The following is a 13215-nucleotide window of genomic DNA, read 5'->3' as shown; positions in this document are numbered from 1 at the left end:
CGACACTAAAGCAAGCAAACACAAACCATCAGCCCTTGTGTCAGCATATCCATATACACAGTGTAATTTTCTTACTAATTGATTTTTTTTGTATTTACTTTCCCCTCAGTTTGTCTTGTATACTTTTATTTCTCCTTAAACGGCGCACGAAGGTGAACGAACTGGTGACGCTGGTGGGTTTCGGCAACACGTCTTATGACTGCATTGCATCCTGGCCTGGAAAGTTGACTTCAGCGGCTGGTGGGAACATTTGCTGTGCAGGTAGTCCACACCTGGTGCTTGTTTCTGACGAACTGATGTTTCAGTCTGGTCTAACGCCAGCGTTCTTCCATGCAAAACGCTCAGTCTGGCTTGGAATCTGTGCTTACGATGTGTCATCTACTTTGAGTGGTTTTGAGATGAGTCTTTAGGTCGCTTTTGTCAAACACATTTGATTTAAAAGGCTCAAAACAAGATGCTCTTGCAGTTGTTACGGCTGGCTATCGTATGAAACCTTTTGATACTAGTTTGATGCCCAAGTTTCAGTAATAACTCCAAAATAATGATTTCTTAAATTAATTTTTTTTTATACAAAAATAGTTTTTAACAAAAAGTATGCATTCAGAAATGTTTTGAACACTTCAGAACAAGTGAATTTAGAAAAAATGTCACCATTACAAGTTCTCTGTCGTGATCCTGGGATAATCCTGAATATCTGTTAGAGAATTTTTAAGTATTTAACGCAAAAACAAACAAAGAAAAAATGGCACGAGGCGATGCAGTTATCATCAAATATGAGTTTATTTTATTATAAATCATTCTTACAAAATTGGCATTTATCTATTTCATTTGTGACCTCTATAAAAGTCTTCTGTTAATTACAAGGTAGGAGGGAGGAGAAGGCATCGGGACAGCTGGGCTTGACCGAGTCAGACCAACAGATCTCACTGCTGATTGGTTACGTGATGCAACCACTCACTGATAAATAATCCCAAACGGGAAGTGGTCATTCGTTGTCGCCTTAGCAACAGTGTCCGATCACAAGGAGGAAAACGGGGCGTTACAATAAGACGATGGAAGCTGTGACTCATCCAGTGTATGAAGGCAGGGCTGCGGGGGCCCCACATGTGATGCTATCGCCGCCCAGCTACTGGGAACAACAAGTCTAGGACAGACCGTGCTCGGCGTGTCAAGAACTCACATGTTGATTAAAGAAAAAAAGGCACAAATCAAGAACAGACTAGTTTCCAGCACACGCGCCGCCGCCGCCGCCACCACTACTAACACCAACTGCCTGGCACGTTTTGGGTAAACCTTCTTCCATCTGTTTCGAAGCGCACGTTGATAACTTGCATAATGTTCCCCCACGATCAAATGACAGACGCAGGTGAGGCGCTTTAGCGGATGCAGAGGTTTTCCCGGTGGCCTAAATCACATCCATCACACTCCGGACTCCATGATACGCGCACGCCAACTGAAAGATGGCGCATTCTCTGTGGCCAAGTTATCTGACCTGAATTCGAGCTTTGAAATAGTCAATTTAAACTCGACTGTGTCGCAGCCTCAGACCCATTATTGTAATGCATGAGGGGAAGATGTTACAGCAGAAACTGAAAGTGTTTCCATCTGGTGCAGGGGGACCCAGCTGCTTATTATTTTCCATGTTTCAGTTGGCGTAGTCTTTATTGGGACTTTGCAATTTGACTCCCGCGGAGAGCCGAGATGGTGCGGCCCAATCCAATTCCAGATCACTGGTGTATGCAATCTTTTAGAGTTAAAGCTCTCCACCAACAACTTTGAAAATGTTATATCTCTCTTGGGGAGTTCTGAATGAGACAGAGTGTGATATATGTTTCCCCCGGAAAACCAGTGCAGAGTGAGCTGTATATTGGCATCTTTTGTGGATTAATGTGCACAGCGTAAAGAAAATAAACTGAATAAATACTATTAACTCCCCTCAGCGATGCAGGATCTGTCTCGTGTTCTCACCGCGTCACCTCAAATGGTACACAGTCTTTCTTTTTCGTTCTGTTTTTTTTTTTTATCTCCCAAAAAAATAAATATATGTCTATGTACAATGCTGAGAGTCGCGGGGGTTTGAAATGGGTGGAAATATCTGCAAAGCTGGGGGATGTGATTCTCTTGATGATGATGTTCAACAACAATGATTCAAATCATCAGACATGAAAGGTTTGACACGGATTCAAATGAAATGGTTCTCTGAAGGTGAAATAGGGACCAGATGCGGGACGAGTGAGGGGTACGTTTTCTTCCCTGGAATCATCGATGCTGTAGATGAACGAACATAAACAGATCACAAATCTCTCCTGGCAAACAAACAGCACCCCAAACTTGAAGTCCCCAAATGTAAAGACAAACATGATATTCAAAGAGAAAAGAACATGATAGTCCTGCTGGCTGTGATCTGATATGCCAAAGCAGAGAAGCTTTGCTGTGGTAGCATTTGGATGTGACACAGCAGCGTGAATGTGCAGGAAGCCTCGCTGACACCGTGAAGGCTTCACAATACATTTCACATAAACTAGAACAAAACGCGAAAAGAAAAAAATAAATCTCATTGTAAAACAGTTAATTGAACGTGTGATTGATATTGATGACAGCTACTGATTAACAACACACTCAACAGCTTTGGCTGAGACATTATGCTGAACGTGTGCCTGACAGAAAGGCCACTAAAAGCATGCTGCTTTCATTCAAGTGTTTTGGGAGCTAAACGTGAGAGTGGACTGCCTGTGCTATCGGTCACATGCTGCCGCACCCACAGCTAATGACAGCAGTGTGGCAGCTCCGTTTTCCCCTCTGAAATGATCAATGGGGGGATGGGGGGGGGTAATTATTTTAGCGTTTTGATCTGGTTGTCCAACACCAAATAATTTCATTTAAGGTGCAAAAGGTCAGGCGGTTTGATGTGTATACTACAGCAATACGAGCAGGCGTAATAAGTAACAGACACGGGGGGGGGGGGGGGGTGCTCAGAGACTTGAGGTCATGTGCGAGGGTCACTGCTTTCACAACACAATGGCCCCTAATGTTAGAGTGTTTCATCAACAGCTTGTCCCCCAGGAATAAAAACAGCATTCGGCATGAAATAGGTTTACCTAATTGAAGCCCAAACGTATCTCTGCCTGACAAATGGAGGAGAAAACCTTTTGTCAATTTAATGGCTCTAAGGTCCACTGATATGACACTGACGGAGGGGGATGGGGTGGGGGGTGGGGCAGGTGAGCCACATTGGACTTACGACTAGAATATCTCGACACGAGAACGTTTAGGCATCTCAAACTGATGCAGGCAACGTGATGTGCAACAAACAATTTTAAAGGCAGACCCTGATGTCAGAATGGCACTGATGCGCTCAGCGTTACAAAGAAAAAAGAAAATAAAAATCTCTCCACAAGCACTCCTGTGAAACGACGCTGGTCACTAAAGACCCGCTACGGTCGGAAATCTTATTCCATTTCTCCCCGTAAGGATTCTGCTCTGAAGCCGTGCGGGGAGAAATAAATGGGCGAAATGAGTTTGGGTTAGAATGCAACGTTCTGCTCCATTTCATCCAGAAATGTTCATTTCGCTCTTTCCAACGGAGGGAAAATGTACTCCGCTTGAGCTTATGGTTGGATGAGCCAAGTTTTCAAGGCTCTGTACACACAATGCGCACAGACACACACAGAAGAATGAAAGTACAGAGAACTTGAAGGGGGAAAAATAAAAGATGATGAAAGTAAGTGGAAAAAAAAGATGAGAGAAGTACGACTGCCTCGGTGAGTATGAGAGGAAAATGGGATATAAAACGCAATGTTTTCCTAACTTATCTTAGTGATAACAGAGAAGCAGATAGACCATTATAAAATATCATATCAGCACATCAAGGAAAGAGCCGAGAGTAGGACAGGCTGGATGTTTCAGACTTGAGGATCAAGGATGTGTGCCGATAGCTGAGAATTTCAGGAAATGATGGCTGCTTTTGCCATAAAAACCTTGTCAGGCCTCTGTAATGACAGGTTGGCCTCGGCTGTTTACCTCTTCTGCCTTGAGAACACGAACATTTAACTGAGGACGTTCTGACTTCAAACCTCGCGGAGAGCAGAAATCGTCAACAGTGATACCAGAGTGCTGATTTGTACAGAAATCAAATCAACTAAACAAAAAGGGTTTCCTGGGCTATAAAGCAAGGGCCCGCTAGTTAGTCCAGTATTACGTCCTGATGCAGACTGGGTCAGGTTGCTAGAGGCGACCAGTAGGATTTAAGGTGGGTGGGGTTGCCAGGTTTGCGATGACGAACACCTTCCCTCTTCTACCGTCCTGCACATGTGCCGAGAGAGCAGGAAAGTCAATGTCATCCTTGTTCACGTTGTACAAAAAAATATTCTATCCAAGAGTTCTCGTCGTCAGTAGTGTGTGCTGTGTGTTTGCGCATTTGCAAAACATACAGGACTGTTTGGCATGTCCATCAGTTTGTGTACTCCTCTTTGTCTGTCTGTGTTTGTGGTTTTTGTTTGTGTTTTTCATATCCAAACGCCATCTGCTTGTTTCCTATTCATCCCTCCCTGCTTCAAGTCCTGGCAGCGGCAGCAGCGCTGTGGTCATTGGCAATGTGCTGAGTGGAAGACAGAGCTGTGTCGCTCCCTGTCCATCCTGCTGTAGTCCCACTACTCCTTCTACCCTCCACAGAGTCCCTTTCTCGTGCCTCCCCCTGCGTGGGGTCTCCCCCGAGGGGGCGCCGGTCCTGTCAAAGCCTCTCGATGTCCCTGTATTTCTTGCGGAGAATTGAGACCTGGTCCTTGAACAGGACGGGGTCCAGTCTCATCTGGGAGTGGACCAGTGGCATGGCGCCAAACCAGCTGGCGAACTTGTTCATGCAGGTTTGCCGCTGGGCAAAGTGGTCCGGATCAGCCCAGCGAGAGGCCCTCGAAGACTGGTGGGAATGGAGAAGGAGAGAACACAAAAGAACAATTTTAGAGTCGCATTATCGGTGTTATTAATCACTGTGATTCAGCGTTATGAATAATTTACTCCTTTAGATCAGTAATTCAAAACCATGGGGTAGTTGCAACCCAGGGGATGCTTGTGCTGTTGCGAGGGGATACATGGTGGAGTAGTTCAGTTAGGTTCAAAAATAGAAATTCTGATTTTATATTTGCAGGAAAATCCCAACAGACAAACTGTTGTGTTGCTGATCTTCAGAAAATGTTTTGTCAGGAGGCCAAACATGTGAAATAATCAGCTAAAAGTTATAGATAAACAGTTGGATTAATTAGCCAAAAGTAATGAAGAAGCAGATGAATTAGTTCATTAAAAAATCAACATAAACATTGACAATTCAATTGTGTGGAAAAATATTATTACATCAGCTGTGTTGTACTACTTTGGTACGACATAAACCACTGCTTTTGATTATTGGAGGTAAAGAGGCGCACTCATGAAAAATACAACAACACCATCATCATCAGCAGCATCTTTTCATTCAGTAGTAATAATGACTTCAGACACTGTGACAAGAGAAAACCATTACTGAATGACTTTAATGTCTCTCAATAAATCATCAGCTGGATCATATTCTATATTTGGGAGACCCGACTCGAAACTGTGACGTAAGGCAGATAAACTGACACACTTCCTTTGTGGGCTTTTTGTTGCTCGGCTGTTAAGTGACTTGTTCTGTTAACCCTGGGTCTTACCAAAGAACACTAAGAGAATAATTCATAAAGGCAGGGAGGGTTCGCTCCAGCTGAAAAGGCCGTGACACACACGTTGGAAAGAAAACAACACTGGCTTCACGATTTATCAAAAAGTCTGTTTCAAGTCCAACATTTTAAGATTGTTATTGCTTCAGTCGTGAGGAGAGTTCCAAGATGCTCTTACCTGTCCCATCATCGTCTCCTTGTACTGTTTCTTCTGCGTGACCTTGATGGGCGGCAGCTTGGTGACAGCCGAGACCAGGAAGTTCATCAGGATGTCCTCGCAGTTGGCCAGCTGGTCCACCATGCTCTTCAGACTTGTGGGTAAGTAGTTGGTGTACAGGTGATGGTAATACCTGCAAGAGACGACGGAACGGAGTTAGAATACGGTGGGTCAGTCCTCATGAGAATCATCTTTCTTCACAGCAGCAGCCGTGCCAACATAAGACATTTACACAAATTTGAAGAAAATGGCGTTAAAGCTCAGCATTGTTGTGTAGTAACTTTAACAATGACAATGTGATGGGGTCATTCATAGCGACGAAACCACGGAGAATTATGGCCTGGATCTGAAGCTTTACGAAGCTTTCTGCTGAGTTTCAGCACGCTGATTAGCTGTCTAACCCACAGTTTCCGTCGGCTCAGCGTCACTGGTCTCGTGTCGTTTTTGGCCGTAGCAGGCAGACGTTTACAGTGAAAAAGCCCTCGAAACTCAACACCAAACATCAGACAGAAAGAGTCAGCGACTAAAGATGCAGGGGTGGGTAGAGACCAAAAACGGAGCTAAAAGAGATGACATGACTCCAACCTGACGCTGCTGGCTGTTTAAATAAGAAAGTGGCACCAAGTTTATTAAATTGAAAGAGTGTGATATGTTAATACCACGTTCACATCTTGTTTCAAGTGGCCAGCATGTATGTGCGTGTGCCAGACTACAATCACATGGAATAAAACCTACCGTAGAGCCAAAACCACAAATGAAAGCATTTTGATTGGAAATGAAGCAGACTGAAAGGTGGTTTGCGGGCGAACGCTGTTGTTGTATGACCACTTTTCAAGACACTTAAAAACAGCATGTGTATGGTCAAAACTCATGTTGTCCCGTTATATTTTTCTTAATCTCCCTTTACACTTTTCCCCACTTGTACACATTTAAGTGAATATACTCCTGTCTTTCAGATAATTTATTTGTGCATGAGTATGTCACACTGTGGGGACAACTTCATTTAAATCCATCACGAACTTCAGACGTCTTTAAATTCCAGGTCGAAGCCTTTGGGTACCGAGGCTGAAATGCGTCAACGGACTGATTGCTCAAGCTCCTGGATGGATTGAATGACTGACTTACTGAAAGTGATTAAGCGATTGGCTGCAGTGATTGGCTGACTTCAGCTTTAATGGACTGCTTCCATCGCAGCTGAGTGAAGCCATATTAAAGCTGACAGGGCTGTAGCATGACTAAATGCAGGAGCGATGGAACGCTGCGTAGCAGACAAATTGACATTTTTGGATAAAACATACCCAGTGTCAAAACACTGGTTTCCCGAGGCTGTGCTACACTGAACATCACATAATACTTTTATAATCTACAGATCACCGCATCAAAGTGCTGTACTGACAGAGAGACAACTGAACACTGGAGAGCAAAGCTGTGATCCCTGAATAACAGAAGGAGTACAGAGCAGAAGTAAGGAGCTTTAAAAGAAGCAGCAGAGCAGACTGAAAACAGTGAGAAGATGTACCTGTGGTAGATGGCGGCCCCTGTCAGCACCATCGAATAATCGTTGGTCCATTTGGACGTGTAGCCCCAGCGCTCCTTGTTGCTGTCCCAAAAGTGGCTGCGAGCGGGGTAGCCTACGATTCGCTCCGGAAAGCTCTGCCAGACGGTGAAGGCAAAGTCCACCTGGACACACATTGGAACACATTACAATGCAAAATATGTAATATATACATATTGGTTACCGCTTACTAATAATTCACTCTTTGTGAGTTACATTTAGCCAAGTGTTTTAAGCATGTATCCATAACTTTCAGTTGTCTTTTAAAATGGAACGTTTTGCGTTCTTTTTACTGTGTACAGTACGCTGCTTCAACCGCTGATTTGTTCCAACTTCTCTGCTCGCTTGCTGTGCAGTCACACACTCATCTTCACGTGTCACAGCTGACACAGCATGTGAATGTTCACGTGTTTTTTGTTCCAATTGTAAGATCCAATTGTACTTTTTTTTTCCAAAAGAGTTTAGCCAAACCACAGTCTCACCACATCTTAAAAAGCCTGCAGAGTATCTGGACCAAAACCAATCTTTAAATAACTTATTAACACTTGTAACTCTAGACTTGATGGCTCGCTGTAAAGTGTAAAACTCACAAGCATTCATTACTGTTGGAATGACAACATTTAGGACCGTATTGTTACCAAACAGCCAAAAGGATATTTCACAACCTGGCAACCCAAACGATAAGCTCATTTATCACTTGTAATTGATATTATCCAAAGCATCAGTAAATGATTTATTAACCATCAGTGAGGCAATTATTACAACATAATTTAAAAAAAAAAAAAAAAAAGGTAACGACGTAGGACAAGTCTGAAAGCAGACTCTTCTTTATGGAATTCTGCGTTTTCTTTGAAATGTTCAATTTTCAAAAGTTGAAAAGCTGCACTTTCAGTACATATGTTGTGTAAGAAAAATGACACAGAAGCTGAATGGAATGAGAGAGACTAAGGGGAGAACTAACAAAGGAATCGCACACTCAGACACAGCAAGAGTGGAAACACAACAGAGGCAAAACCTCATCAAACACGAAGCAGCCTTTCCTAAGCAGCTGCCTGCAGCCAACTTCCCCGGCGGCGATCAAAGCATTCAATCAAATAATTAGACGGAAACATCAAAAAAGGTTTTAGTGGCTCCACAAACAGCTCGCTCTACATTACAACACATATTACCACAACTGTACTACACTAAGAGAGCGCCTGTTAACCAATACTTACATCAAAATCCACCGTAAAACACAACACACGTCATTTCTACCTTCACTTCCTGCAAAGAATTTGTTCACACAAGCAAGTCACGAATGCAGAGAAGAAGTGGAACAAAGAAGAGCCGTGAGTTTCTTTTGCTCCGGCTTTCAATGCAAGAAAAAGGTGGAAAAACCATTCCGAAGAAGTGGATGTTTGTTGCGAAAAGACGACTTTCCTTCTCCCCAGCCTCACTTCAGGCTGAAGAGCGATGAGGAAGACGATGAATAAAATGAGGGTCTTGTTCTTGTTGAGAGGCCTGACATTCAAAGATACCATTTGTGATCGTTTTTATGCTGTGAAGTTCAAAGTTTTATATAATGGGAAGGGCCCATAGATGTAGAGACGCTCTCAAAAATCCCTGACGGTATTTTTACCCAAATTTCTTTTTTAACTTGTACTGGCATTGATGTTCCCTGGGCTCTAAAACCTTGGGAATTGTTTGTGTTCATGAGCCAACTGTCTTCACGGGAGGAACGCAGGTTGCAGGTCGATTTGGTTTATGGGGGGCTGGATTTTCCCTTCAATGCCAGCTCTGCTTTTTGCCATCTTGATCCTCCGCACAAACAGCCTTTATGAGATCTAATTCTACACCATTCAAAGCAGCATCTGGCTTCTCGTGGTGCGACGCCAAAACGTGTCCCCGAAAAAAAAAAAAAAAACAGGAACAGTCCCGACAGCATGTGGAACAACAACAACAACGACAAGACAAAAAAAAAAACAAAAGTCCACAACAGCGCTGCTCTCAAACAGGGTGATCACAAGTGCCAAAACGTGAGCAGGAGGATGGAAAGGAAAGCAGAGAGGGAAATGGAGGCACAGATGAGAAGAAGCACTGGGAGTTAGAGTAGTTAAAGCAATTCAAATGGAGTTTCTGAGAGTTAACTTGAAAACGCCAGGGAGAAACCCGAAAGAGAAAGAGAGCTCAAAATTTGAAAGAAAATGCAATCACAGAGTTGCATTTGGGACACAGCGAGAGTTTGTTTTGTCTCGAGAGGACGAGACCGTCGAGACGGAGAGGAGGGAGGAAGGAACGGAGGAAGAGGAGAGTATTGTGCTGTAAGATACCTCTGTGGTGGACAACACCGTGTCTTCATCCAGGCTGAGGACAGCGTCTGTCACTATGGTGTCGTAGGGCAAGAAACGACTGCTCATGACCTGCAGGGTGAAACACACAGGGATAAAACAGTTGGCATTAATTTGTGATCATTTGGTTCCCTGAAACACATTAAAAATGTAGATCTGAAAGAAGTGAAAATAAAAAGAGTAAAACCCTTCAGGGGTCTATGACTAAAATCTTGTGCATGTTGTCCCCTTTTTGTCATTAAAGTGCATATTTTCGCTAACAGTGTGGAGGCGTTGATTCACTCAGATGACAGCTTCCACTTAAGTGGTTGATGAACTGATTAAATGCTGACATCCAAAATCACCGCAGGTGGTTTTATGGGGTTTGTTCCAGATTCTGGCTATTTGACTTATCTTCAGGAGTCGACCGTGTATCATTTCTAAACAACTCCATCCATCCATCCATCTGTTCCCCGCTTCTCTCTCAGCTTCAGCCAGCAGCGGCAGCAGGTAAAGCAAAGCAGCCTATGCAAACTTCTCCCTAAACACTCCCAGGCAGGATATGAAACTGTGTGAAATCCCTCCAGCATGTCCTGGGTCTGTCCACTCTGTCTGCTCCTGATTGGACGTCTCCAGGGAACCTCTAAACAGAAGCAACAAGGAAGCAACCCAGTCTGTGGTCCAAAACAAACTGTGGGTCAGAAGACCACAGAAATGAGCTGAGAGACGCTCAGGCGACCTCCTTCACATCCAGGTACTCATGCAATCCATCTAATATAAAAGTATTGATTATAGACACTGATCAGTTTGATGTTCGATCCGTTGGTCAATGTAGAGCTTCACCTCGAGATCAATTTAAAAATAATAACTAATAACTAATAAACTAAACTAATAAATGTGCTCCTGCTGTATACATTTTTTAATGATTCCTTACAAATTGACGGGATTCAGGGGAGGCTCACGAGCCCTGACATCTGCAGGTACGAGAAAAGCCAATATCCTTCGCTTCACTGCGTTTTCCGACTGCAAAAGAGCGCTGGTCCAAGTTTTTTATTACTGCTCGGGTCATCTTTCCATTTTCTAATCAGTAACGACACATAAATGCATGTGAGTTCCACACATGGCACAAATTAACCTTCCCTCTGTTGAAAACTGAATACGTATATTTAACGGCGCACATAACCATACTGTGTAATACGTGACGGCCCTCGGATGTTTACTGGAAGCACAGAGAGTAACTGTGGCCGGGACCTGGTGGGTGGATGGAAAGATCAACATCTTGAGGATATTTAGAGGAGAAGTCTTTGGTGTGATGCTGTGATGAGAAGCGCTTGGGTAAGAAAAAGTAAATAAATAAGTAAATAAATAAAAGCGGCTTCTCACTGAGGGTGAGTGTGCATATTGTAAACTGGATATGTGCTGAAACTCCTACAGCCTCCCACGCAAACAAGAAGCGGCTCACAAATGCACAGCTTTAATGGCAGACGCACGACCGCGGGGCAACAGTTCAGCGCGGCTCTGAAGGTCGGGCCTCCGTGAAAACATCGCTCGCGCTGAAAAGCCACTACATTTACATTTAAGAATAGTCCGGTACTGACCTCTTTTCTCTGTAAACACCTGGCATTGTCCACATGCCAGCAGAGTGACCCCACTCTCAGTACGTCTTCGTCACTCCTACAGCTGAGGCTAAACACCATGAAAAATGCAAGAAGTGGCTTTGCTTTAGCATCAGGCCGTGCAAAGCCTGTTATTCACTCTGCCGCTGCAAGTAATGATAACTCTGAGGTACACAAATGACACTGAATATTGAAAAATGCCCATCACAGTTACCCAGCGGCCAAGGTGATGTCTTCAAATTGCTTATTTATTCCATGAATACGTCTAAAACTCAAAGTTTTCCATTTTACAGCCGCATGAGGTATGAAATCAAAAGGGGAGTCCAATCACAAGCTCATTAAAAAATATTAAAATTCTAATTGTCCTCAGTGTTTGGGATTTGACTCCACTTTTGATTGGTTGTTGCAGAGCGTGGCTACAGAATTAAGATGCTGTTGTTTTAAAATTTGAATCTTATTAAAGAAACGACCAGCTGTTTATCAGATGACCTTTAGCGGGAAGCTTACAGTGATGTAAACTAAAAAAAACAAGCAACACTTTTGCATGATGAGTGACAGATTATCACGTGTTCTGCTCTCTGACTCTCTGCTTCAGCACTAACCTGCTCCCATTAACACCTGATGGAAACTCTTTCATTAATTTACACATTTTTTCTTGCTCAAGTCCTGCTAGCGGTTTTTAAATTTCCATATGTTTCAAATCCAAATACAAAAAGCAGACTGAAAGAAATCTTTTTTGGTTTTTTTAAGGTGATTTTGGTTGTTTTTTTGGTTATTCTTACTTAATTTATTCTGGTACATACTGTTCCCTGAATTTGAACTTTGCAAAGTTGTACATGCTCACAATCAAACCGTCTGAGTTTTGGCCGATTTAGTGATGGAGAATTAAGTAAAATGAAAAACAGAAAAGGAAGCTTGACAGTTTTTAGAATTTCCAGAACTATAAACAGGCTAAAAAATAACATTTGAACACAGCTTGCATTGGCTAATACTTTTTCTTTGTGCAGCAAAAACATGAAATACGAATGGATTTCCAGAGCTTCATTTTACATGAACATCTCGCCATTTTCAGCTGCCGCCACCTCGGCACAGCTTCTGGTACAGAGGTCACGTGCCATCTACTTCTGCTCTCTCTGAAAACCCTCCAGAGGCAACAACAACAGCAGCCGGAGAAGTTTTTAAGTCGTCTCTCGTAACGTAACGGGTCGCAGGGGTGTCGAGTGACGGCTGATGCCAGCGAAAGCGACAGAAAATGAGAGGAAGAAGAAGAAGAAGCCGCGTGCTTCCCTCTCACTTATAGTGTCGTCATTAACTGCTGTAAAAAAAACCAAAACAAAACAAAAAACAATCCCATCTTTGTATTGCCATGTTTTACACTTGTTTTTCGTGTCACAGATAAAACCCATGAAGAAGAGCTGGAGAGAGAGAGAAAGAACTTTCTTAAAGGGAGGGTGTGGGGGACAAACAGCAAAATGAAAAGACAGAGAAAAAAAGAGAGAGAGAGAGAGAGAGAGAGAGAGATGAGAGGCGGGTGTTTCCAACCCCCTGATGGTTTGTAATGTTAGAAGTGCGACATATTAGCCTGGGGCTTCCTGGTGCTCTCCAGGAATGTGAGCTCATACAGCAGGAATCTGCCTCCAGCACTTCACCTCCTCTCCAAAGGACAGCAGCAGAGGAGAGCGAGACAGTCGAGGGAGGGAGGACGACCGCCAGAGTGTGTGTGTGTGTGTGTGTGTGTGTGTGTGTGTGTGTGTGTGTGCGTGGGCGCGTAAACCACACTGAGCTCTGCTGGGATTGTCACACGGCTTCAATCAGCCGTCATAAAGCAGCTTTTTGG

The 13215-nt window shown here is 43.5% G+C and overlaps 2 protein-coding genes across 3 annotated transcripts in view; one reads left to right on the top strand and one right to left on the bottom strand.

Annotated features, from left to right (window-relative positions):
- Nucleotides 1-2532, top strand: part of med30 (mediator complex subunit 30) — a 36057-nt gene extending 33525 nt beyond the window's left edge. Inside the window, exon 6 of one of the 2 annotated variants that reach the window (XR_006845860.1) lies at nucleotides 153-2532. The gene's annotated coding sequence lies outside the window, so the exon portion shown is untranslated. Of the gene's footprint in view, nucleotides 1-109 lie in introns of both variants that reach the window. The other variant, XR_006845859.1, reaches the window with a different exon arrangement.
- The window catches only part of ext1b (exostosin glycosyltransferase 1b), a 106931-nt gene continuing 95739 nt past the window's right edge, over nucleotides 2024-13215 (bottom strand). The window contains exons 8-11 of the mRNA XM_046417460.1: nucleotides 9766-9855; nucleotides 7421-7581; nucleotides 5863-6034; nucleotides 2024-4915 (exon numbers count right to left, since the gene is read on the bottom strand). Coding sequence (XP_046273416.1) covers nucleotides 4730-4915; nucleotides 5863-6034; nucleotides 7421-7581; nucleotides 9766-9855 — 609 coding nt within the window. The 3' untranslated portion in view covers nucleotides 2024-4729. The remainder of the gene's footprint in view (nucleotides 4916-5862; nucleotides 6035-7420; nucleotides 7582-9765; nucleotides 9856-13215) is intronic.

The sequence above is a fragment of the Scatophagus argus genome, chromosome 17 (assembly GCF_020382885.2).
Source record: "Scatophagus argus isolate fScaArg1 chromosome 17, fScaArg1.pri, whole genome shotgun sequence".
Lineage (NCBI taxonomy): Eukaryota > Metazoa > Chordata > Actinopteri > Scatophagidae > Scatophagus > Scatophagus argus.
Note: the sequence above shows the minus strand (reverse complement) of the source record. Positions and strands in the feature narration are given on the sequence as shown.